The following is a 27,790-nucleotide window of genomic DNA, read 5'->3' as shown; positions in this document are numbered from 1 at the left end:
GTTTTTATTTACTTTTAGCATTTATGGAAACTCTTATTATCTGTTTATACTTCTGGCTAGCTTTCTCTGTACTCTAATTCTTCCATCATTCTCTTCTTTTAATTTCTATCCAATTTTCTGACCTGCCACCTGCCTTTACACAGTTATATGCTTTTTACTTTCAGTTTGATCTTTAACAATTCTGCTTAACCACAGAAGTTTGGTCTGTCCCTTGGAATTTTTCTTACTTGTTATAATGTACTTATTTTGAAATATCCGCTTACATTTCTGCCATTTCATCTCTATTGTTCTATCTGTTAATCTAATGGCAAATTTCACTTGATCCACCTCTGTTTTCATTTCCTCTTAATTGCCCTAATGTTGGTTTGTAAAAGATAGTCTTGGATCCACCCTCAATTAAAAACGTAAAATTCCGTCATACTATGGTCGCTGTTACCTTGGGGCACCTTCAATATAAAGCTGTTAATTAATCCTGTCTCATTATACTAGACCTGATTGTGCACCCTGCTCGCTCATGTTATACAGTCATCGAGTCATGCAACACGGTAATAAACCCTTTGTTCCAACTCATCCATGCTGACCAGAGTCCCAAACTAAACTAGTCCCACTTGCCCACATTTGGCTCAGTCCCTGCCTCTCCAAATCCATGTAAATCCTATCTCTGAGAATCCCCTCCATCAACTTGCCAATAACTGATGTCAGACTCTCAAGTCTATAGGTCCTAGGCTTCTCCTTACAGCCTTTCTCAAATAAAGGCCCAAGATTAGCCACCCACCAGTCGTCTGGCACCTCATCTGTGGTATAGATGATACAAATGTCTCTGCTAGGGGCCTTGCAATTTCTTCCCTAATTTCCCACAGCGACCTGGGGATTCATCCGCCTTTGCTTTTTTTTTAAGGCCTCCAGCTTCGAAGAAACTATCCTGAAAACATTTTATGAACTCCTCAGCTAGGCTACTAAGCCTATCTTGATTTTGCGGTCGATTATGTAGATTGAAATCTCCCATGATTATTACTGTAATCTTCTGATAACTCCTTTCTTTTATACCCACCCTGCTATGTAGTTACTATTAGGGGTATGTACAACAATTCCACAATTGATTTCTCATTATTATCCAAATTGTTTCCACATTTTTGTTTTCCTGAACTTCTCAGAATAGTTTGTTCTAGGGCATTTTTAAAGACTGTTCAAATTTTATGTTGGTCTGTGCCAATCCTTCCTGCAACTTGATGTATCAATTTCTCTATAAACCATATTCTTGCCAGAAAGACCCCTAATCAAGACCATCAAAAAAAAAATCAGTTTTCAGATAGTTGCAGGTCCTGACACGCTGACTGTGCAAGAATTGCCCAGGTTTTAAACTCCCACGATTCCCAGCTTTCCTGGGAGGCTCTGTGAATGTATCCTGGATTGTTACAAAACTGAACTCATCCCCCGTACGTGTGCGCACACACACTGTCTTTTCCCCATCCAACCTGACCCTTCCAGTGTCCTCTGAATCTCTGTCCGTATAATCCTTTGATTTACCTGACCCAAACTGACCACCTGGCTCGCCTACAACTAACTTCTCTTCCCTACTCAACTGCTGACCTACTCGTCTCCCTCACCCTGCCATGTTACCCCAAACTACCCTACAAGCTTAACTCACCTACCCCTTTTATCTACTTACCACACCACCTATTTAACTCGTACACTTAACGCACCAAGAAGTTCTGAGACATTTCAGTTTACCAGCCTTAGGTGACTGTGCGGAGTTTGCACATTCTCCCTATGTCTGCGTGGGTTTCCTCTGGGCACTCCAGTTTCCTCCCACAGTCCAGAGATGTGCAGGTTAAGTGGATTGGCCTTGCTAAATTGCCCATTGTCCAGGGATGTGCAGGCTAAGTGGATTAGTCATGGGATATGCAGGTTATAGGGATGGAGTAGTGGTGGGTCTGGGTGTGATGATGTTTGGAGCGTCGATGTGGACTCAATGGGCCAAATGGCCTGCTTCCATGCTGTGGGGATTCTATGATTAAATACATCCTATTTAATTTCTCTACTGCATGTCTTTACTGTGACATTGCATTGCTCCTCTTTAGTGAAGTCAAATGAAAAAGTACTGTTTTAGTATCTTAGCCATGCCTCCTGGCTGTATAGGATTTTTTTCCGTTCCTCATTTGCAAAATCCATGCTCTATCCCTTGACTATCTTTCAAGTTCAGTCTTCAGTCTGTGATGAGTTCATTCATTAGAGCAAGGGGGATGTTGTGTTCCTCCAACAGATCTGTTTTATTCCTAGGAAAGGGAAGTTGATAACATTGTCAACCTGCATTACAATTTATGATTGCTGCTTAGCAGCTGCTGCTGGAAAGTGGACATGCATGACTGTTGGATTAAGGCTGAAATGGGACAGGTGCGTGAATTTCACTTGGCCTTTGTGATCAAATAGTCTACTGAGATGTATTTGGACCTCTGCCCCCAGCAGGTAAGAGATGCTGACAGTTGGAATGTTTAAGACATTTTAGACTTTTGTACACTAATGGTGTCAAGGAATTATGGAGTTAAGGAACGTAAGGGGAGTTGTGGTACATATCAGCAGGATTTGTTTAAATGATTAAGTAGGCTGGAGGGGCTGAAAGTCTTACTCCTATTCTTATAACCAACCAGGCTGTCAAAAAGGTTTGGTTGGATAGGGTGGTCAGTGTTCGCTAGTATGTGAGCCAGCATTTTCTGGAAGCTGGCAGAAAGAAAGGTGAGATTCAACTGTGAAATGTTGACACATAGTATAAATAAAAGCAGACTTGTAAGTTATAGTGTATTATGGTGAGCAATGATTGTGTTGGAATGTAAGACAGTGCTCTCCAACATGCAATTTTCTGCAGTGCTTTGGGCAAAATTTGTGTTCTCAAGAAGCAATAGGGAGGAAATGGTTGCAGTCAAACCTTCTGTATGGTTTCCAAGAAAATTCATATTGATCACAAATCCTACACAACTTGCACAAGTTATCATACAAATATAAAATTTGTTGTCAAAAAGTTTGTGCTAATACTTTGACAAAATGTAAATATTTTGTAAGATATACATAAGTGGAGAGTTTAAATTGTGTACTGAAATGCATGGATCTGTCCTTGGGTTTAGTACTCATAATACTTTGTCACTGATATTATTTTCTGGATAATATTTCCCATACATCCCTTTACTGTATTGATTGACAGTCTGTTGGAGCTGGGCTTAAAAGGTAGTATCCATGGACTGATAGAGTAGCCCATGTATTTCGCAAACTATTTCATAGACACAAAATAATGGCCGCATCTGCAATTCCCTCAGGATACTTGTTTTCCATATATCCAATTTTTAAAAATTTGAAGATTGCAAAATACAAAACAATTCTTTTGGTCCTGAGAAAATAGATAAAATTTCCTGCAAAGCACTTTTTACCTAGTCACCAGATGCTACAGACTGCCCAGGATCCTCAGTCATCAGTTGACCTTGTTTCCTGTAATAAGACATAATACTCCCTGTATGAGTTGAACCCCCTACTATTCATTTGAAATATGCTTGAAATCGCATGTATCCACATTTCTTTCTAAGTCAGGAGATGTAGTGACTGTAGCTTGCCAGGCACCATCCTCAAAAGTATATTGATTTAATGTTAGGAACATTTGCTCAATGCATTATATCAGGAAGTTTACATTGGACCAGACACTGCATCATGTATTCCAGGTGTTCATTTGTTTCTTTATTTGTCCAATATAAAAATTAAAATATATGAAATCATCTAAAAGCAGAACCAAGTTGACTATTGTATTATCACTGGTTTCATTTCGTCAACTCTACAACATCTTGGAGTTTTCAAGAAGCCTTTGCAACAAATGCATCTAAAACTAGAAAAGGTAAACCATTTAGTAACAAAGTAATATTTGTGATTTTGATCTCAATTTAACAAGAATTCATATTGTTTAACACAAACTATTAAAAACTAGAACATTAAATGAGGCAGAATTTAACTCCACCACTTCAATAACACTTTTAAATTGGATTGTACTTCATCTAAGTTGTTCCCATCCTTCAGTGGCCAGAAACATGATACAACTTCCATAAAGTGTGGCTATTTCCTTCGCCCTACTTTTTTTTTTCCCCCTCTGTCTCATTTTACACTCCCCACCTCTTTAAAATGGTGCATTCTAGCAGAATGAATCTAATGACTCATTAAGCACTCTAAGTGAAAACTGGTGAAACATGAAGGTTTTGGACAGGGAGTCAGAGTTGAGGAGGTAGGACAAGTTTAAATGATCAAAGCTGATCTGCCCCTTATTGGATTGGAGCATCTCAAAAGTGCTGTAATATAGATCATCCAGAATCATTTTATAGATACAAGAGGATCAAAATTATTAAGGATTTGTTGGTTTTATTCTTGTTTGTGGCTATAAACATCACTGATTTGTCACTGGATTTTATTAATGCGAATAGGTTCAATGAGGAATTGGCGCTACTTATAGATTCCAAAGGATTCCCCACTGCCATTTTTATCTGACAGTGATGAACTGCGGCATTGGCCCTTGGTCTTCTTGCTTTGGTAAACTTACTTATTCCTGAAAAAGTTGATAAGCACAATGAAGCAAAAATATTAACCACTTTACTTTTCTTTCAAGAACTTTTGTAATGGTAGGCACAATGCTAAATCTTCTCTGAGAAGGTGCTGTTGAGAAAGGCTAGGTTTCCCCTCCTCCCTTCATTGGTACATATTTTAATCTTTTTGGTCTGCAAGGTAACCTTGAAGTACAAACTGGACAGTTGCACAAAGAAGAGGTAGTGCATCTCATAGCTTGTCCTGGATTCCTGTTCCAGGTCAGAAACGTTATTGGCTGCATTATAGCTATTTAATGAATCTATAAAAGCAAACAGTAAGTGTAATGCACAGTGCTCTACCATGGGCAAATCTATGTACATTCAGCTTAAAATATTTTATTTCCTACTTTTTATTATACATTTTAATAAATTGAATCAAAAATGATTGATTATTAAAATCATGTCCTCATTTTGATTTTTGCCAAAAATTTTCAGTCAGGTACGCTGGACAGACTTCTCCACAGTCTAGTCCATTTATGCTTAAGTATTTTTCCCCTTGAAAGACCACAGTGACTCTTAAGCTGTCTTCTTCAATTTTGATTGGAAAGATTTTCTTCCAAAATTAAAGTTGCTTCTTCTGTGCCTTTCAAGTTAGCTGTAGAAAACGGTTCTGTTATGTTGGTTTCGCATTTATCTGTAAGATTAATAGCGATTAATACAGAATCTGACATTTCTTCAACATTTTTAATATTAATTATATTTCTTTTCCACATAAATAATGGACAATACAAATTGGATAATTGAAGAAAGGGAAAGAACCAGCTTTCAAATTTTCTGTTTAACTGCCATCCTAAATTTTTAATGGTAAGTCTTCCTGGTAAGGCAAAAAGCGTAGCTGACTTTCCAGTTTGAGACAGAATGTCACATCTTGCTTCATTGCCACGATCTGGCAGAACTGAAGCCTTAAATTTCAGGGTTGTGGTTTTTAAATTAAAGCAGAATGCTATAGATTTTTATGGTTAATTATATTAGATAATTTGGAAAGATATACTTTGTATCAGTTACTGTTAAGACAGTATCTGGATATCTTTGGAAACTACATGTGGCATTTAATTCTCATGTCATTTTAATAGATCTGAAAAATTTTAAAGTTTTAAGTGTTTCCTGAATGATTGAATTGTCATGAATATCAGACTAAAACACCTATGGACCCCTATTATAGCTTCACCTGAGCTCAAATTAGGACTGGGGGCTTGCTTTTTAATTAGCCATAGGGTCACTATTCAGTTTATAGGGTGGCACTTGTAGAACCAACCAAGAAAGACTAATCACAAATACATTTGAAGCAAAAATCCCCCAGGCAGCCTTCTTACAGGCTGCCTAACCTGCAGTTGATTGGCCTGAGGCTTAATGTGGTGTAGAATAAACGCTGACTGGGCAGTTTCAATCTCTGTCTCAGTTCATTGAGGGCCTCACTTGATGTGGAATAATGTCCCTTAAGCTACATAACCAAATGTATGTCTGTCTCTCTCAAATGGGGAGAGATACCAATGGTTTTTCGTTGGCTCTGGCTTAATACTTGCCTGAATCAGCTTTCATTTCTTGTTCACAATGTCAAGTTCAATGTATACTGACAAACCCAGAAGACCTGACCTTTTCCTCAATTAAATGTTGAGAAGACACAGCGGTTGTTTGGATCCCCATCCAATTTCTCTTCCCTGGTCCCTGTCAGAGGCTGTTATTATTGGCACCTATTTAATCTAGATCAACTTCCAACTATGTAACCATTCATTACTACGGTCATCTACTTAAACAAAATTGTTCCTGCTTCAGCTTATTTTGAGTGATAGATATGCACAGCACGGAAATAGACCCTTTGATCCAACCTGTCCATGCCGACCAGATATCCTAGATAAATCTAGTCCCACTTGCCAGCATTTGGCCCATATTCCTCTAAACCCTTCCTATTCACATACCCATCCAGATGCCAAATAAATGTTGTAACTGTACCAGCCTCCACCAGTTCCTCTGGCAGCTCATTCCATACATGCATCACCCTCTCCATGAAAAAGTTGTCCCTTAAGTCCCTTTTAAATCTTACCCCTCCACACCTTAAACCTTGGCCCTCTAGTTTTTGCCCCACACCAGGGAAAAGACCTTGTCTATTTACACTATCATGCCCCTCATAATTTTATAAACCTCTAAGGTCACCCCTCAGCCTCCAATGCACCAGATAAAATAGCTGCAGCCTATTCAGCCTCTCCCTATAGCTCAAACCTTCCAACCCTGGCAACATCCTTGTAAATCTTTTCTGAATAGTTTCAAGTTTCACAATATCCTTCCTATAACAGAGAAACCCCAACTGCACACAATATTTCAAAAGTGGCTCAACCAATATCCTGTACAGCCGCAACTATTACCTCCCAACTCCTATACTCGATGCACTGATCAATAAAGGCAAGCGTACCAAGCGCCTACTTCACGATCCTATCTACCTGCAATTTCACTTTCATGGAACTATGAACCTGCACTCCAAGGTTTCTTTGTTCAGCAACACTCCCCAGGATCTTACCATGAGGTGTACAAGTCCTGCCCTGATTTGCCTTTCCAAAATGCAGCACCCACATTTATCTAAATTACACTCCATCTGCCACTCCTCAGCCCATTATTCCATCTGATTAAGGTCTTGTTGTATTCTAAGGTAACCTTTTTCGTTGTCCACTACAGCTCCAATTTTGGTGTCATCTGCAAACTAAATAACCAAACCTCCGATGTTCACATCCAAATCACTTACCTAAAATGATAAAAAGCAGTGGACCCAGCACCAATTCTTGTGGCACACCATTGGTCACAGGTCTCCAGTCTGAAAAGCAACTCTCCTCCACCACCTACCTACCTTCTACTTTCAAGCCAGTTCTATATTCAAATGGCTAATTCTCCCTGTATTCCATGTGATTTAACTTTGCTAAGCAGTCTACCATGAGGAACCTTGTCGAACGCCTTACTGAAGTCCATATAGATCACGTCCGCTGCTGTGCCGTCAATCGTCTTTGTTAATTATTCGAACAATTCAATCCAATTAGTGAGACATGATTTCCCACACACAAAGCCATCTTGATGATCCCTAATCTGTCCTTGCCTTTCCAAATACACGTAAATCCTGTCCCTCAGAATTCCCTCCAACAACCCGCCCACCACCAATGTCAGGTTCACCGGCCTATAGGTCCCTGGCTTTTCCTTACTACCTTTATTAAATAGTGACACCACACTAGCCAACCACCAGTCTTCCTGCACCTCCATGATACAAATATCTCAGCAAGGGGCCCAACAATCGCTTTCCTAGCTTCCCACAGAGTTCTAGGGTACACCTGATTAGGTCCCAGCATTAAGACATCCAGCACCACTTGCTCTGCGACATTTTTCAAGATGATGTTATTTATTTCTCCATGTTCTCTATCTTCCATATTCTTCTCCACAGTAAACACTGATGCAAAATACTCCTTTAGTATCTCCCCCATCTCCTGCGGTTTCATACATAGGCAGCCTTGCTGCTCTTTAAGGGGCCCTATTCTCTCCCCAGTTACTTTCTTGTCCTTCAGTTTGGATTCTTCTTAACCATATTTACCAAAGCTATCTCATGTCCCCTTTTTGCCCTCCCTGAATTCCCTCAAGTATACTCCTACTGCTTTTATACTGTAAGGATTCACTTGATCTCTGCTGTCTATACCTGACATATGGTTCCTTCTTTTTCTTGACCAAAACATGAGTTTCTCTAGTCATCCAGCATTCCTTACACCTACCAGCCTTGCCCTTGACCCTAACAGGAACATACTGTCCCTGGACTGTCATCTCATTTTCCAGCCGTCCCTTTACCTGCAAACATCCACCCCCAATGAACTTTTGAAGTTCTTGCCTAACACTATCAAAATTGGCCTTCCTCCAATTTAGAACTTTAACTTTTAGATCAGGTTGATCCTTTCCCATCACTATTTTAAAGCTATTTTATAGCCCAAAATGCTCTCCTATTGATATCTCAGTTACCTGCTCTGCCTTATTTCCCAAAAGTAGGTCAAGTTTTGCACCTTCTCTAGTAGGTGCATCCACATACTGAATGAGAAAATTTTCTTGTACACACTGAACAAATTCCTCTCTATCCAAGCCTTTAACACTATGGCAGTCCCAGTCCATTCCTTACAAATTTGTTTCTCAATTTCCTGCTGTCTATTAGAGGGTCTATAGTACAATCACAATAAGGTGAACGTCCATTTCTTATTTCTCAGTGCCACCCAAATAATTTCCTTGGACGTATTCCCAGGAATATCCTCCCTAAGTACATTCCTAATCAAAAATGCCACTCCCCCTCCTCTCTCTTGCTCCCCCCTTCCTATAGCATCTATACCTTGGAACTTTAAGCTGCCAGTCCTGTCCATGCCCTGAGTTCATTTGCCTTACCTGTTAGGCCTCTTGCATTGAAATAAATGCAGTTTAATTCATCATTCCTCATTCTCTGCTTTGTTCCTGACTGTTTGACTTGCACATTTTCCCAACTGTACCAGTCTCAAACTGATCTCTTTCCTCTATCTTCCTGAGTCCCCCGTTACTAGTTTAAATTCTCCTGTGCAGCTTGAGCAAATCTCCCCTTTCAATTTAGGTGTAATCCGTCCTCCTTATACAGGTCACTTCTACCCCAGAAGAGATTCTAATGATCCAAAAATGTGAATCCTTCTACCCTGCATCACCACCTCAGCCATGCTTTCATTTGCTTCATCCTCTTATTTCTACCCTCACTAGCTCAAGGCTAAGCTCTGCTTAGAATCTTATTCTTTTCTCTTCTTATGTCGTTTGCTGCCAAAACTCTCGTCTATGCCTTTACAACACTCAGATTGGACTATTCCAATGCTTTCCTGGTGAGCTTCCCATTATCCACACTGGATACACGTAAGCTTATCCAAGGCTCTTTCATATCTGGGCCTTCGCCTTTTCCCATTCATTCATCATGCTTGTAGTCCAAAGTCTCCAATTTCAAAATTCTCAATCTTGCTTTTGGATCCCTCCATGAGCTTTTCCCCTTCCCTGTTTCTGTAACATCATCCAGCCCTGTAAATCACAAATCTCTGTGCTTATACATCCCTGATTTTAACTACTCCATCACTGCTGATTGGGCCTGAATTCCATATCTAAACTATTCGGCCTTTCTATCTCTCACGAAGCTGTCCTTTCAGCCAACTTCTTAGAGGTGAGATGAGAGTGATTTGGCCTTGACATCAGGGCATCATTTGACGGAGTGTGACATCAAGGAGCCCTTGCAATATTGAAGTTAGTGGGAATTGGGGAAAAACTCTGGACTCATACCGAGCACAAGGAAGAGAGTTCTGGTTGTTGGAGACCAGGATATCGCTGCAGGTGTAGTGTTCTATGCACATCCGGCTTCAGCTGCTTCAGTGAAATTTGTCCATCACAAGATCAGCAATAGGAATTTCACTGATGATGGCACAATGTTTGCTATCATTCATGACTCAGATACTGAAGCATGTCCATATGCAATTAAGACCTGGTCAACATTCAGGTTTGTGCTGATAAGTGACAAGTAACAGGCTGTAGGGAATGAGCAGTGCTATGCTCTGGCACTGAGATAACACAGATGCACTAAGCAGAATTGTATGAGTCTGATTTTCCAAACTTGAATGATCAATAGGAACTTAACATGGAGGCTTGTGTTACAAATCCATATCCACAACTCATTAGGCCCTGTCTGCTGCCAGTTTCTTATCATTACCTCCCTGCATTTTAACAACATATAAAATGAACAAATGAACAGAAGACAAGGGGAAAATAAACTAAAAGATCGCCATCAACTCAGCGTCTGGTTTCAGACTTGTAGTGATAGGTTATGAGACTACGCATGGTGCCATGGAAGGAGAAAATTAAACTGCAGAAAGTAAATTATCTTAAAAATAGACAAGAATCTAGTTTTCATTTTTTAAACAAAAGATTTGCCAACTTCTTACTTTCTGGTTCCACTGGGCTGCTCAGCTGATCTAATTGTTCTTCAGAGGCAGCCAGCATTCTCATTTGAAGAGATGGTTGTGAAGGATGGTGGTTTGTATCTAGAGAGGGAGAAAACACATTGATTAGCACACACAACCTCGGCGGGGTTTGAAAAAAATGCTGCTTGCCATTCCCTTCCTGTTGCTTACTGGGTATTGCATTCAATCCAAGTCAGAGATCTGTATTTATAATGTCTCTGCAGCAATAGTCTGAGGCACTCAGGAGATGAAAATACATTGGGTGGAATTAAATCTTGACACAATGGCTCAGTGGTTAGCACTGCCGCCTCAGCACAAGGGACACTGGTTTGATTCTATTCTTGGGCAATTATCTGTATGGTGTTTGCACGTTCTCCCTGTGTCTGCATGGGTTTCCTCCCACAGTCCAAAGATGTGTAGGTTAAGGGAACTGGCCATGGGAAATGCAGGTTACAAGGATACGGTAGGATGGTGGGCCTGAGTGGGATACTGTTCAGAGGGGTTGTGGACCTGATGGGCCAAATGGCCTGTTTATGCACTGTAGGGATTCTATAATTCAGCAGGGGTCTCACCTGCCATTTAAAGAAATGGCAGGAGTCCCATATTACCTCTCATGGGGAAGGCCAGATGGAAATAAGTCGGCTATTTTGGACCTATACTGACATTCAGGATCCCAGGATGAAAGCCTACCAGTCAAAAGCTGATAGCTAATCAGAGGCTGGCAGCTCTCCATTAATAGCAGTCCACTGGGAATAGTTGCTCTTTCTGTATACCTAGGGAGAAGCCTCAGATCGCTGAGGGACCCAGACTATAGGCAAGTGAGGGTGGGATGGAGTCTACAGTTTGGGTGGAGAAAGGGTTGAAGGAACGAGCAAAGGGTGACTCTCAATGGGACACCTTCCTGATGCCAGATTTCTCAATCAAGCACCGAGTACCTTTGAATGGCTAATTTTTCCTCTTCCTGGGAGACCACAAGCAAACCTTTGATCAACCTCGAGGAAGGAGCATTTGGAGGGAGCATTAAATTCTTTCCTTAATCTCATACTTCTAGCTTGAATGTAAAGTGGTCAGAATCTCAATGATAGGAGCTGGATTGCAATGAGTGAAGTCTAAAGTGCATCCACCTGTTATTGAAAGGTATTACTATCTGTTAAATCCTATAAACCCTCAATTTTCAAATTATAATTTCAATTTCTTACAACAAGTTTTTTTTAATGCACCAAGGAACATCTCAAACATAAATTCTGAGAGTTCCCGGAGTCGTCTTTTCCAAGATGTGAAGCAAAATGGTAGAAATAGGTTGAATCTGTCTAGTGAAATGCTCATTTCATCCAACTTAATTAGCTCGAAGAGTGAAGTCTGGCATCATGTGACCAGAGCTTTTCAGCTGTTCTTTAGCTATTATCTCTTTACTTTGATTTGTACCATAAGTAGTAAAGTGACTTGATATGGTGTACTGTATCGTAGCAAATCCCATGGATTTCTATACTTGCTGTATCTTACACATGCTGTGTTTATGATTATCTGTTATGTGCTATGTATAGTATGTGTTGCCTATACCAAAATTCTGTATGAAATTAGCCTAGATATGAAAATAGTGAGAAGTCATTTCCCTAAATTACAAGTCTTGACCTTTTGATTACATTACTGAATTTTGGAGGAAAAAAGTAGACAAATAAAAGTAAAATACTGCAGATGCTGGAAATCTGAAATAAAGAAAATGCTGGAGAAACTCAGCAGGTCCAGCAACATCTGTGGAGAAAGAAACACAGTTAACCAATAAGTCTGATATGATTCATCTTTAGTACTGAATTAAATGGTCAGCTCTACCTTCAGATGGTAAACATTCTTCATTGTTCTCTTTTTCTGACCAATCATTGGCCCCTTTGTTTGTTGATGTTGAATACCATGATGTATGCTTCTCACTGCTGGTCACTTCATCCTGAATTAGACTTTTTTGCAATGTTGCAGATTTTCTTGGAAGTGGTACAGGATTTATACTTTGCTCTTTGTTTCCTTGTTGCAGATTTTTCCTGCGAGGTGGAGGAAGCAGGATTCTCTGGTCTCCTGATGTAATTTCTTGTCTTTTTGCTGCTTCTTTATGGTCAGAATCTGCATTCCTGGCTCCTGTGGATAACTGTCCTTCAAAATTCTCTTCTTTATCCGATAAAAGAATGAAGACGACATCTTTAAAAATTATGCAAATATATGGATGCTGGTTTCTAAAATCTTCCTCTTCTCACCTCTATGCACAAATGGCTATTGTATCTCATTGAATTGTCACTTATTGTTTCCCTTTTCTGAAAGTAACTACTTTTCACAGCTCACGGGGCAATCACTTGTCTATCACTTCACCTCAATGGCAGTCCTGATGCATGAGTGTAAACGGTAACATTGGAAGGCTATTCAACTTACGAGCATACAGATAAACCTTATTCTGTTTTCTGGTGAAGGAATTCTAGCAGATTATTCTCTTGCATAGCTAAACATACCAATTGTAGCACCTAAGGATCACACTAGCAGAATTCAGTTACTCAAAAACTGGGGAATAAAATTGTCAATCTCGGATTTGTATAGATTAGTACTACAATGGCTCATTTGCCACTACATTTCTGGTTGCCTGTGTTATGATCTTAAAATTGTCCATTATAAAGATATTATCAAGCCAAGACCAGTGTCATTGCATTTGATCTGAACATTCCTTAAATCTTTGTGTTCTTCAGTTACAGCATCCAGTTGAGATTGATTAAGAGAAATGGTATTTGCAGTAAAATCTTTCTTAGAACACAAAAGTTTCATCATGCATATTTTGCCATAATTAATCAGCCTTGATTCTAATTAATAGATCCAGTTGCGGAACATGGTGCTACCAAGGGTTGGCTAGATTTACTACTGAAGTTTAATATTAGTGATGAGAAGAAAAATCAGAGTTGGCATGTCCTCTATTTTGGTAGAGTAAATCAAAATTCCAATTGTTTAGCCCCAATTTATTGTCTTTTCAAAATATTGTAAATATTCCACAAGTAATGCTTGTGGTCATGTCATGAATGTCAGGATTATGCTTCGGTTTCAATCAGCCCATTGATGAGAAGGCTGCATGTGAAGAAAGGTGCCTTGTGGGTAACTTAAAAGGTGGTGGCTAATGACCATGCAGCTGTAAGTCAGCAGAAGTCAATGTCTTCAGGGCAAGGTGAGAAAAAGTCATGCAAAGCATGCATACCTGCAAAACATTCAATAACTATCATTCTCCACAATAGATAAGTCTTAAAAGCTGGAGAAATAAAAATTTTACCTGCATTACAGGTTTTAGCCATATTGGCTAGTGCAGAAAGTTTCAAAGATTGAGGGGCAGGCTGCCGTTTGTTCTTTCCAGGAATTCCTTCTTAAAAAAACATTAAATGTAAAATATCTATTTTCTTATCTCAAACACAGTACATTCAAATGAAATGCCTCTACAAGAAAAGTGAGCATCACAAGATAAATACAGGTGAATCATTTTCACTCGTTCATCTGGAAAAATGTTAGAGATTCCCCATCTCAACATGGCATATAGTTCTGTTACTGACTCTTTATGTTAAAATTCTTGGTGCAGAGAGATTTTCTGGTTCCATTCCTAATTTTTTCATTGAAAACTTTAATTTTGGAGACCAATGCACTTTAAGCTACTGTCAAGGTTTAGTTTGTAGCAGTCTCCTGCTCGTCAGCCATTATGAAGGATAAAAGTTTAAAGTTTCTTTAAATGTTCTTAGCTCAGTTTCAACATGTTATCTAGCAGAATGCTACGAAAGTTTAATGTACAAAGATACTCTTTTTAATAACCGCAAAAAGATCCTCGGTGTATCACAAAAATTAATGTTTACATTCAGTGAGAAGCAGTGTCTGGAAAGCTTCATCCTGTATTTGTGGTAGATTAGATATGTTGTTTCCGTACTAATGCTGCATTAAAGATATTGGTCCAAGTTTGGCTAGAGTCATTACACAGCACAGAAGTCACCTCTTTGCCTCATCAAGTATGTGCCATTTGTTTTTAGAGCAATCCACCAGTCCCATTCTCCAACTGGGATAACAAGGTGTAGAGCTGGATGAACACAGCAGGCCAAGCAGCATCAGAGGAGCAGGAAGGCTGACGTTTCGGGCCTAGACCCTTCTTCAGAAATGGGGGAGGGTAAGGGAAGGGGGTTCTGAAATAAATAGGGAGAGAGGGGGAGGCGGATGGAAGATGGATAGAGGAGAAGAGAAGAGGTGGAGAGGAGACAGACAGGTCAAAGAGGCGAGGATGGAGCCAGTAAAGGTGAGTGTAGGTGGGGAGTTAGGGAGGAGATAGGTCAGTCCAGGGAGGACGGACAGGTCAAGGGGGGCGGGATGAGATTAGTAGGTAGGAGATGGGGGTGGGGCTTGAGGTGGGAGGAGGGGATAGGTGGGAGGAAGGACAGGTTAGGGAGGTGGGGACGAGCTGGGCTGGTTTTGGGATGCGGTGGGGGAGGGGAGATTTAGAAGCTTGTGAAGTCCACATTGATACCATTGGGCTGCAGCGTTCCCAAGTGGAATATGAGTTGCTGTTCCTGCAACCTTCGGGTAGCATCGTTGTGGCACTGCAGGAGGCCCAGGATGGACATGTCGTCTGAGGAATGGGAGGGGGAGTTGAAATGGTTCACGACTGGGAGGTGCAGTTGTTTAGTGCGAACCGAGTGTAGGTGTTCTGCAAAGCGGTCCCCAAGCCATTCTCCAACTGTTTTCCTGAAGTTCTGCAAGTTTATTTCCCTTAAGTGTACATTCAGTCTGTTTTTTGAAATGAGTGATTGTCTCTGCTTTCATCATCATTGCAGGCAGAGAGTTCCAGCAAATTATCACTTCATGACCCCTAGTCCTTTTACTTTCAGCTAATAAGAACAGCTCCAACTCGTCCCTTAACATGGCTCCAAGGAGAATGACCACAGCTTCTCTAATCTACTCTAGTAGCTAAATTCCCTCATCCCTTGAGTCATTATGGTATGTTTTCTCTGAATCCTCTCAAGAACCCTCACTTGCTTCCTGAATTGTGCTGGCAACATATGTGTCGGTTGTGGCTTAACCAGAGCTTTCTAAAGCACAACTTTCCAGCTTTTGTACTAATTATCTCTATATATGAAGTTCAAAATCCTATATTCTTTGTTGACTATTCTTCCAATTTGTTCTACTCCTTTTAAAGATCTTTGCACATAAGCTCCAGGTCCATCTGACCCTGCAGGATATAATATATTAGACTCACACTGTCATTTGTTTGCATTAAATTGCATCTGTTAGTTAGCAAAATGAGCAGACAACTATCTATTGGTACCGTCCTTACTGTTTGCAAACCTTGGAGTTTGGCATCATTGACATATTTTCAATTCTACTCTTTTCTGATATTCAGACTGTATATCAATATGTATTTATAAAGTGGATACTGACCCTTGATGAAGACCGTTGTCTACTCCGATCTGAGAAACAACCATTTACTGTGACTTGTTGTTTTCTGTCCTTCGGTTAATTTATATCCAAGCTGACAATCACGCTTCTATTCCAAAAGCTTCAGTTTTTTGTTAACACATCTTTTATGTGGTATATTGCTAAAAGTCTTTCTTAAAAGCCACACAGATAACATCCATTTTGTTTGTTCATCAACTTTCATTTATTCCATCAAAAATTAAGCTAGGTAAGCATAAGTTGCCTTTTACAAATTCATCTTGGCCATCCTTAATTAACTCAATTCTTTCCAAGAGCTAGTTAATATTTTCTGATGTTCGTGACTTTCCAAATTTCTTTTGCCTCTCCGAAAACTAGGTAAGATTGGAGGATTATGGCAAACCCTTCTGCTATTGCACTTTCCTCAATAAACTGTGATACAAACCCAGGCTGCATGATTTATTGATTTTTAAGTGTAACCAACTGTGCTGTTACATCCTGCCTGTCAATTTTGACTTCTTTATTATCTCTGCTTTTATTGATATTTTGTCAGTGTCCTCTTCCCTAATAGACATCAATACAATGTACCTACGAACTGTTCCAGCCTTGCCCTGCATCTCCAAGCATGTATCATCCTCTTTGTCCCCAATAGGTCCCATAGTGATCCTTGCAACCCACCATTTACTTGCCAGTAGAACATCTTGGATTCCAGTATGTTTTGACTACAATTGTATTTTCATATTCAATCTTAACCTGTCTTTATTTTTCTCTTTACTTCCCCCTCAACTCCCCCAGCAGGACTCATGTAGTCTCCAGCTGTATTGTGGATGCTGCCTCGCCAGAGGTTTCACCAAAGAACCCAAGTCAATTCATAGGAATTAAGAACATGTGAGAGAAATTCCTGTTAATTCTTTGATTTACATTTATCTTTTATTTAAGTAAATCTTAGGAAATATAAGTTTCTGTTGACTTTTGCAACATTATTTTGCACCTACATTAATAGAAAGGAAAGCCTACAACTAGTACAAATTATTTTCCTCTGGCCATAGTATCATCTTTTGAAAACTGGCTGAAAATCAAACAGTAGCATTTTAGATCTGGATATAGGATAGATTTTTCAGTTACTTCAATCCATTAGTACAAATCCCTTTTATTCCTGTACAGTTTAGTGTTTGAAACTGTAATAATTCAGAAAGCATGTCCACATCTTACAATCCTGAAAGTTAAAGTGTTAATGTAATACAAGATCGATTTAGTGTTTTAACTTGTACTTTAGTTACTTTATTTGGGGATATGGTAGTGTAGTGGTAATGTTATTGGATTAGTAATCCAGAATTCCAGGCTAATGTTCTAAGGGTAAGGGTCCAAATCCCACCATGGGGAGGATTTGGTGATGGTGAAATTTGAATTAAATTTTATAAAAGCTGGTCTCTATCATGTTACTACTGTTGAATGTCGTAAATACCCATCTGGTACATTAAAGTCCTGTAGGAAAGGAGATTTGCCATTTTTACCTTGTCTGCCCTAAATGTTATTTTGGATTTAGTATGGTGTAATGAAGGAGAATTAATTAATTATCTCATAGTAAAGGATCCTGTAGGGAAGAGTGATCATAACATGCTGGAATTTCAAATTCTGTTTGAAGACAAGAAATTTGGAGTTCCACGCTAATGTTCTAGTGTTTAGCAAAGGTAATCACAAAGGCTTGATGGCATATTTAGCTTTAGTGAACTGGGCAAAAAGACTGAAAGGTAAGACAATTGATGAACAGTGGCAGATATTTAAAGGAGGTATTCAATTCCTCCCAATTAAAATTTATGACAAAGGAGAAGAAAAATTGAGAAGGGGAAAAGCGTCTATAGCTAAACAAAGAAATTAAAGAGAACATAAAAGCAAGAACTAAGACATGCCATTTTGCTTTATATATTATCACATAAGCCTGACCCTACTGTAGTGGCAGGCTGGAGGATTGGGAAACCTTTAAAGACCAACAGAGGATTTCTTAAAAAGTAACAAAGTGAACAAAGATAAATTATGAAAGAAAATTACGCTAAGATATGACAAAATTATAGCAAAAGCTTCTATAAGTATGTAAAGAGGAAAAGAGTAGCTAAAGTAGACACTGGTCCTTTCGAGGTTGATACTAGATAATAATGGGGAGCACAGAAATGGCAGAAACACTAAGTCAATATTTTGCCTCAGTTTTCATGGTGGAAGACACTGAAACCATCGGGATAGTAACAAGTAATGTGAAGAATATAGGAAAGGAGGAACTTAAAAAAATCACCACCATTAGAGAAAATATATTAAGCAAACTATTGGAATTAAAGACAGACTGGTCCCCAGGGCCTGATGGCCTTCATCTTATGGTCTTGTAGAAAGTGACAGCACAGATAGTGGATGCATTGGTTATAATATTCCAAAATTCTTTGGATTCTGGAAAGGTAGCATTTTTCTAATCCACTGCAAATGTAACCCCCTCATTCAAAGACACTGGCAGAAAGTAGGAAACTATAGACCAGTTAGCTTAACAATGGGAAACTGTTGGAATCCATTATTAAGTAAGTAATAAATGGACATTTGGAAATTCAAAATGCAATTCATCAGAGTCAGAGCTAATGTTGCGGATTGAGTGACCCTTCCTTAGAACAGTACAGAAGGATCACTTGAACCAAAATGTTAACCCTGATTTCTCAGATGCTGCAAGTCCTGCTGAGCGTTTCCAGCAATTTCTATTTTTGTTTCTGATTTAGAGCATCCTCAGTTCTTTTGGTTTTCATCAGAGTCAGCATGGTTTTATGTAAGGTAAGTCATGTTTGACTAACTTGCTAGAGTTCTTTGAAGATGTGGTGAGGAAAGTGGAATAATGGTGCGAGCTTCAGATGTAGTATATCTGGACTTCCAGGTGGCATTTGATAAGATGCCACACAAAGAGAAAATATACAAGATCAGACAAGGTTGGTGGTAATGTATTAGCTTGGATAGAGGTAAGGCTCATCAACGTAAACAGAGTTTGGATAAATGGGTCTTTTTTGAGTTGGCATGTTGTAACTAGTAAGGTGCCACAGGGTTTGGTCCTCAGGATCCCAACTATTTACAATCTATATTAATGAACTGGATGCAGGGATAGGATGTATGGTAGCCAGATTTGCAGACACTAAAATAGGTGGAAAAGTAAGCTGCAATGAAGAAATAAGAATTTTGCAAATGGATATGGATAGGTTAGGTGAATGGGCCAAAAGGTGACAGATGAAGTTTACCATGGATAAGTCTGACTGTATTCATTTTGGTCGGAAGAGTAAAAAGGCAAAGTATTATCTAAATGGAAAGAAACAGCAAAATCTTTCAGTGTAGAGGGATCTGGTTGTTCTTGTGTTTGAGTCACAGAAAGCTAGAATGCAGGTACAATAATTAATGAAGGAAAATGGAATTTTGGCATTTATTGATAAAGGAATTAAGTATAAAGACAGGGAAGTATTGTTTCAACTGTACAAAGCATTGCTGAGAACGCACCTGGAGTACTGCATACAGTTTTAGACCCTTACTTGAGGAAAGACGCAGTGCATTGGAGGCAGTTCGGAGAATGTTAGAATCATAGAGTCACAGAGTCACACAACATAGGAACATGACATTTAGCCCACCATGTCCAAACAACACCGAACTACACTCAACCCATTTACCTGCACTTGCTCCATAGCCTACTGTGCTCTGGCATTTTAAATGCTCGCCCAGACACTATTGAAATGTTTCTATAGTACCTGCCCCCACCACCCTCTTAGGTAGAGTCTTCCATGTTTCCACCACCCTCTGGGTGAAAAAATGTTTTTTCAGGTCCCCTCTATACCACTTATTGCTCACCTTAAACTTATGCCCTCTGGTCATTAACATATCTACCATGGGGAAAATATTCTCACATTCTACTCTGTCTATGCCTCTCATAATTTTGTATATCTCAATCATAAGCCCCCCCCCACAGCCTCTTCTGCTCCAGGGAAAACAAACCCAGCCTATCCAAGTTCACCTTATAACACAACTTCCATCCCAGGTGACAACCTTGTGAATTTCCTCTTCACCCTCTTCAATACAATCATGTCCTTCTGATCGTATGGTGACCAGAACTGCACATGATATTCCATCGGTGGCGTAACCAATGTTTTATAAAATTGTAACAAGACTTCATTGCTCCTATATTTTACGCCCTGAGTAATGAAGGCAAGCATCCCATATGCCTTCATCTCCACTCTGTTTTCTGTGCTGACACCTTCAGAGATCTATGGACTTGTACATCAAGATCCCTTTGTTCCTCAGTACTCCTTGGGGACCTAAAATTCACTGTGTATATCCTTCCCTTATTTGACCTTCCAAAATGCATCATCTCATTTATCAGGATTAAATTCCACCTGCCATTGCTCTGCCCAATTTACCAGTAGATCAATATCGGACTGTAGCCTGGGATCATCCTCACTATCAAAAACACCCTCATTTTCTGTGTCACCTACAAACTTATTAGTTTACTAGACTAGTTCCAAAGATGAAAGGGCTAAGAGGAGACATCGAACAATTCAGGCCTTTACTTTCTAGGGTTTAGAAGAATGAGAGGAGATCTATTTTAGGGATATAAAAGATACCAAAGGTGATTGACAAAGTAGACGTAGCATAGATGTTTCACCTCTCAGGACAACCTAGAACGAGAGGTTGCAGTTTTAGGCTAAAAGATGGCAGATTTAAAACAGATGAGGAGGAATTACTTCCCTGAAAGGGTCATGAATCTGTGGAATTCACTAACCCCAGCACGTACACCAGGGCGCTAAGTAATTTGAATGGAGGGGACACAGATTTTTAAGTAGTAACAGGTTAAAGGGTTATGGGGAGCTGGCAGGAAAGTGTAGTTGAGGCCAACCTGATATCAACCATGATCATACTGAATTGTGGAGCAGGCTTGTGGGACTGAATTGCCCAATCTAGGATCCAGGCTGTATTTAATAAACATTTTTGAAATAGGAATAGTTTAAAAAAAAAAGGGCTCAGATTTGACATTTACAGCTAAGAAAATGTGGGTGATGGACAACTTCATCCCACCAGAGTAGAGTTGGAGTTCATCTCTGACTTTGATCTTGTAAATGAAACTATATTGTATTACTCCAATATTGTTTCATCTCCAATGTTGCATTATCAGTACTTCTATTTGAATTTTATATGTAGAAAGTGCATGTAGCAAACTATCACTCCATTTGTGGTGCCTGCTGAATTTTATTAAGAACAAGAGGAGTTTTTAAAAGTAATGCCAATATTCAAAAGATAAATTAAGTTTCCTATGTCCTACCATTACAGTCTGTTCCTTTTAATTCTGATTCTGCATTCTGAAAAGTAGAAAAGGACAAGAATGAATTACCATACAGTATGCATAATGTCTGATACATGTACTTAGCTGTTTAAACATTGTTACTGAAAGTTATTAAAACAGCTATTAAACAACGCTGTCTGTAAACCAGCGACAAATATGCTATTAATTTAATCCCTTGTTAAAGTCTGAAGATCATTTTCTTTTTGCTTTACTCTGGCATTATGATGAATCAGGAACTTTTTCCCTGGCTTCTGCATACATATTCTGAAACTGGTGCTATTGCTAACACTCAGATAACTTGCAAGCCCAAATGATTTGTCTATGTATTTCTGGAATTCACGTGAGAAATTTAAAACATTGCTTTGTACTTACTTCACATATCATTAATCATTAAATATTCTAAATCCATGACCACTTCCATCTGGAAGGACAAGGGCAGCAGATACCCAGAAACACCATCACCTGCAAAGCTCACCCCTCCTAAGCCACTCACCATCCTGGCTTTGAAATATATTGCTGTTCCTCCACTGTTGCCAGGTCAAAGTCCTGGGAATTCCTCCCTAAGGATATTGTGGGTCAACCTATAGCACATGGACTTCAGCAGTTTAAGAAGGTAGCTCAACACCACCTTCTTTAGGGTAATAAATGCTGGCTGGCCAGCCAGCAATGCCCAAGTCCCACAAAGTGAATAAAAAAAAGTCCATAACTTGTGTGACTTTCACCGGAGTCTCCAGTATTGGCAACGCAACCATCCAGAGGGAGGTGCTTAACAGCTCTGGTGACAAGCTTGTGTGTTGTATGTTTCTCCAATGACAGCAGAGTGAAATACCATTCTATCCACCAATCTTTTAAACTTCTTGCAATAAAAGTTGTTCCTTATTGTGCTCATTTTATAAATGGGTACAAAAAGGACTAATTTCAGTGTGCAATATCATGTGTTTCTGGGTGCATGATAAACTTCTGTTGTAGGATTGATGTGAGTCATTTTTCAGGTATTAGGCCCCCTGGATATGCTAATGTTAATCCTGATTTCTCACTTCAGTCCTTTACAAAATGTGCTGCTCTGAACACAGCAGACCTTGGGCTTCAAAATAGGTAAAATAAAACCTGCACTTAAAATAATAATTCACCAGTTATAATAGGATTTGGGATTTCCAAGGGACAAGAGGGACCTTTTAAATACCTAGCAGATTTTGAAAGAACATGGGAACAGAAGAAAGCTATTTAACCCTTTTAAGCCTGTTTTATCATTTACTGAGGTCATGGTTAATCTGTGACATAAAACTTTACATATCTGCTTTTGACTTTAATCCTATTTTGGATAACAAAAATCTATCAATCACAGTTTTAAAATTAACAACAGCTTGAGCATCAACTGTTGTGGAAAAGAGTTGTAAACCACACTATTCTTTGTGTGAAGAAATGTTTTCTAATTTCCCACTTGATGATTGCGGCTTTGTTCATTGTAGACCTACACTGTGTGATAGTCAAATAGTTCCTCCTAATCTGTCCTGGTTGTTCCACTTAATATCTTGAAATTTTGATCAAATCACCTCTCCGCCTTGGAATCATACAGTAAATAGGCCCTTCAGCCCATCAAGTCTATACTGCCAAAAATGTACTATTTCCCACACTAGACTGGCATTCCCACACTAGGCCCATAGCCTTGACTGTTATATGACACTTCAATTACTTGCCCATATTTTTAAAAAGGTTCTGAGATTTTCCACCTCAACTACCCTCCCAGTCAGTGCATTCCAGAACTCCACCATCCTCTGGGTGAGAAAGGGTTTCTTCAAATCCCCTTAAAACCTCTTGCCTTTCAGTCTAAAATTATGCCCCTTGTTGGTATCCCTTCAATTAAGGGAAACAGCTGCTATCTATTCATCCTGTCCTCATAAAAACTCACGGAGTAGAGTATCTTCTTTATCAGTTTCCCTGTGAGACCTTATCAAAGGCCTTGCTGAAATCCATACAAACTACATCAATTGCCTGATGCTTATGAAAACATTCGATCATGTCTTTGAAAAGTTCTACCTGATTTGCTAGCATGATCTCCCTCTGACAGAGCCATGCTAACTATCCCTGATCACACCTTGCCTTTGTAAATGGAAATTTATTTTCTTCTTCATTATTTTCTCCAGTAGTTTCCCTACCACTGTAAAGTGGAACCACATTAACTGTCCTGTGGTCTTCTGCTCCTCCATTGATGCCAGAGACAAATTAAAAATTTGGGGTCAGGGCCCCTGGAGATTCCTCCTCGTATCCCAGGCTGTTGTGGGAGACAACTCATCCACTGGGGCTTTGTCCACTTTAAAATCTGCCAAAACCTCCAGTACCTTCTTGCTTCTTTTACAATCTGCTCAAGAAAGTCAGAGTCCATCTTCTTGAATTCTGTACTGGAATCCTCCTTCTCCCAAGTAAGGACAGATGTGAAGTACTCTACAAGTGTCCTCTAGCTTCACACACAGATTGCACCCTTGATCACTAATCAGCTGTACTATTTCCCTGGTTTCTCTTCCCTTGATATATTTGTAGAATATCCTAGGATTCTTCCTGATCCAGCCTGCCAGTGTTTTCTCATTCACCCTCTTTGCTCTTCTAATTGCTTTCTTGAGCTCCACCCTGCACTTTCTACAGTCCTCTAGGGTCTCTGTTGGTTTGCTCCCTTTGTACCTGTTTACATCTTTTTCTCTTTATCCAGTCCTGAATATATCTAGACATCCATGGTCCTCTTGTTGCTCCTGTATTTGACCCGAAAAGGAATATGTTCAGTCTGTACTCCCCATAGTACCTTTCTGAACGCCTCCTTTTTAAGGGTGGCACGGTGGCTCAGTGGTTAGCACTGCTGCCTCACAGCACCAGGGACCCTGGTTCGATTCTGCTCCCGGGCAACTGTCTGCATAGAGTTTGCACATTCTCCCCATGTCTGTGTGGATTTCCGAGGTGCGTAGCTTTCCTCCCACAGTCCAAAGATGTGCAAGTTAGATGGATTGGCCATGCTAAATTTCCCATAGCATTCAGGGATGTGCAGGTCAGATGGGTTAGCCATAGGAAATGCAGGGGTAGACAGATAGGGTAGGGGGGATGGGTCTGGGTGGGATGCTTTTCGGAGGGTCGGTGTGGACCCATTGGGCCGAATGGCCTGTTTCCACACTGTAGGGATTCTATGATTCTCACTGTCCTGCTGCGCATTTACCCGCAAGTAGCTTTTCCTAGTACCCGCAAGTATCTGGCCGATCAGATCCAGCCTATAATACATTCCTAACAGTGTGACTGCCCCATTTTTATTCCTAAGTTCCATCCAGGAAAGCCTCATTTGACAACCTTTCCAAGATATCATCCCTCCTTACTGCAGGAACTGACGCCCCAACTGACAATGCAACACCACCTCCACTTTTGCACTTTCCCCTATCCTGTCTGAAGATCCTATACTCCAGAATACTAAATTGCCAACAACACCTCAGTTCCATGTGTCAATTCACACCCTTAATTCATCTGTTTTACCTGTAATACTCCTGGCATTAAAGTGGAGGCCATCCAGCCTTGCCTTACTCCCTTCAGACAACACGTGGCTGAACTTGCTCTGCCATGCTCCTTTCCTAAATTATGCTGTGTTATTGAACTAACACACTATGATCCCTGCCCCTGCTGAACTAGTTTAAATTTCTCCCAAGCCATATCGGTTCCAGCAGTTACAACTCTACCTTGTAAGAAACCCTCAGATTTTGAATTGAGAGAACTTTGGAGGATTAATTAGGCTATTTGCATTGTTTCCACCATTTCTTTAATACCCTGGGAATGGAAACCATCTGGTGGGCCTGGGCAGCTGGTGCTCTTTGGTGCTATTAATAGCTCCATTTCTGTTAAGGCTTGCACACATTAATTTTCTTGCATCTCTGGCTCTGATTCAATAACATGTTTTTTTGGGGAGTCTGGCATGTTCCACTGTACCACCTCTTCTACTGTAAACAAAGTTTTAGCCTGCAGGAGCAGAAGGACCTGGGTATCTTGCGCGCACACACACACACACGTACCCACTCCTTTTATACTATTTCTGCCTATGTTAGTTGGCATTGTCTTGATCAAGTGGACATTCAAACAATCTGGACCATATTGAGATGGATTATCAAATCTTAATTTTGTTGCTTTTGTCACAAAGTACCAGTGCAGAACTGCAACTGATTTTGTGGTTTGGAATGCTTCAGATAAAATTTGCGTTGTGAGCTATGTTATAAGAGAAAAGGAATTTGATTTTATACATTGGAATGCGAGAAGGCAAGGATATCCCAAAGCCTTTTGCAATGAGTAAATTATTGAAGCAGCGCATTCACAGTTGTTACACAGGCCGGTGTGATGATTGAGATTTCACTGTAGTATCCGAAAGATTTCTGCAAGCCCTGTCAAACAAAGCAATTACAAACACTTGTGACATTTTAAAAATAAACTGTGTCTTACCAGTTTTGTCTTAGGGTCAGACTGCAACACTTTCAGACCTGCTCGCTCAAGAGTCCGGTGTATATGTTGCTCAGATCTGAGCAACTGACGTCCTTCACACAGCTCAGTTTTGGATTCCTGTGTGTTGACAGAAATGATAGATTCCTAATACCGACTAACAAAACCCTAGATTTCAAATGACTATACAGTATTCGTTTTGGACAAATTTCAGGCAACATCAACACTAGCTCTTCACAGGTAAGACACAAAAAAAAACAATGAAATTGATAAAACTTCTTTCACTATTAATATAAGAAGAGTCTTTTATTTCTGACTTCTCCTGATGGTGTGACACATACTGGATACTGGTTGCTGGCCACTTTTCCCAAAATGCTGACCCTGTAGGGCAGTGGTTTTCAATTGGTGTGCTACAACAAGTTGAGAAGTGTCCTTTGAAATTTTTTGGCAGCAGCACCACCATTTACCTGAGTGTCAAAGCTGCATCCATGATTCTGATCTCCTCTGGAGCCTTGGTGTCTATTAGTCATGGCAATATTTGAAGTTACCAGGGACTCCTATCAACTGCATATGTGCAAGTCACCAGAGCCACAAGTGTGTAGACCTCTGATACTGTGTAAGTAGTATGAAAAAGGTTAGGTGTGCATTTATCTAATTGAAATGTTTCTTTATTGAAAAATTTGGGAAGCACTGCTATAGGTTGTCACACCAGAGTTTGATCCTGACCTAATATGTGCCTTCCCATCTTGATTTTGTGCTAATCCTCTTTCCTTTCTGATTAAAGTGTAGGATGCTGAGACCAAACAGTGCAACCCTATCTCCACTATGATGAGCTAACTGAACACTGATCATGAATAAAAGCTCTGGTGCATATAAATCAATTATGTAATGTTATTACCAATCCAATCATCAAAGGGATTAAAAAAAAGTTTGTGGTTGCTGGAAACCTGAAACAAAAACAGAAAAAGCTACGGAAACTCAACAGGTCAGACACCACCACTGAACAGAAAGAGTCAACATTTTGGGTCCAATGACCCTTCTTCAGAGCTGATTGTAAACCAGGACATGGTTGGTATATATGCTAAAGATTGAGGTAGGTGAAGGAAAAGGAGTAAATGATAGGTGGAGATGGAGCGCAGTGAGAAGGAGAACAGCAGACAAGAGATTGATGAGCCAGGGAGAAAGAGAAACTGCTAGTGGGGACCATTAGAGGGTGAAACTGGGTTGACTGTGGTGAATGCAACCCATATAATAAGGTCTGGTGTGTGGGCGTCCAGGAAGGGTATAGTAGAAGGTGTTTAGGCCCTAAAATCATTGAACTCGATATTGAGTCCGGAAGCTACAGGATCCCCAAGCAGAAAATGAGATACTTAAAAGGAAACTTTGGTGGTTAGCCACTATCTGGATCACTCACTGATTCGGGTATGCTTACAATGCTGTTAAGAAAGGAGTTGCAGGATTTTACCCAGTGACACTGAAAAATGGTAATGTAGTTCCAAATCAAGACAGTATGCAGCTTGAAGGGGAATTTGCAGATGATGGTGTTCCTATGTGTCTGCAGCTCTTGTCTTTAGGTTGTAGAAGATGCTGTGGGTTTAGAAGATGCTGTCAAAGGAGATTTTGAGAGTTGCTGCAGTGCATCTTGTAGATGGTACACACTGCCACCATGCATGGCCGAGGGTTACTTCTTTTTCTCTCATAGATTGAACAAAAATATTGTGCCTGCAGTTTCCGCAGTTGTTCCTTGAGAAACATGAACTTAGCAGCAGAGCTACAACACTTGTCCTGAATTTCAGTGTCTGTGGACAAGTTAACTTGGATATGCTGTGGTGTTTGAAGTTGGGTGGTGTGTGTCTGTCAGGGGAGGGGGATAGGCATCAGGTAACTTGGCTTCAAGAATACTGATATTGGTGTACATGAAAAATGTGATGCAATTATTAAACTTTATTATTAACCTTATAAAATATTGGAAATAAACTGGAGGTCATCAG

The 27,790-nt window shown here is 39.9% G+C and overlaps 1 protein-coding gene across 1 annotated transcript in view; it reads right to left on the bottom strand.

Moving 5' to 3' along the window:
* Positions 1-1,813: 1,813 nt before the first annotated feature.
* The window catches only part of carmil2 (capping protein regulator and myosin 1 linker 2), a 139,162-nt gene continuing 113,185 nt past the window's right edge, over positions 1,814-27,790 (bottom strand). The window contains exons 26-30 of the mRNA XM_048605993.1: positions 25,803-25,919; positions 21,324-21,360; positions 13,869-13,958; positions 12,407-12,763; positions 1,814-5,244 (exon numbers count right to left, since the gene is read on the bottom strand). Of these exons, the coding sequence (XP_048461950.1) occupies positions 5,141-5,244; positions 12,407-12,763; positions 13,869-13,958; positions 21,324-21,360; positions 25,803-25,919 (705 nt within the window). The 3' untranslated portion in view covers positions 1,814-5,140. The remainder of the gene's footprint in view (positions 5,245-12,406; positions 12,764-13,868; positions 13,959-21,323; positions 21,361-25,802; positions 25,920-27,790) is intronic.

Source organism: Rhincodon typus, chromosome 15 (genome assembly GCF_021869965.1).
Source record: "Rhincodon typus isolate 14 chromosome 15, sRhiTyp1.1, whole genome shotgun sequence".
Classification (NCBI taxonomy): domain Eukaryota; kingdom Metazoa; phylum Chordata; class Chondrichthyes; order Orectolobiformes; family Rhincodontidae; genus Rhincodon; species Rhincodon typus.
The sequence above is the reverse complement of the archived record's forward strand: the minus strand, read 5'-3'. Positions and strand labels throughout refer to the sequence as shown.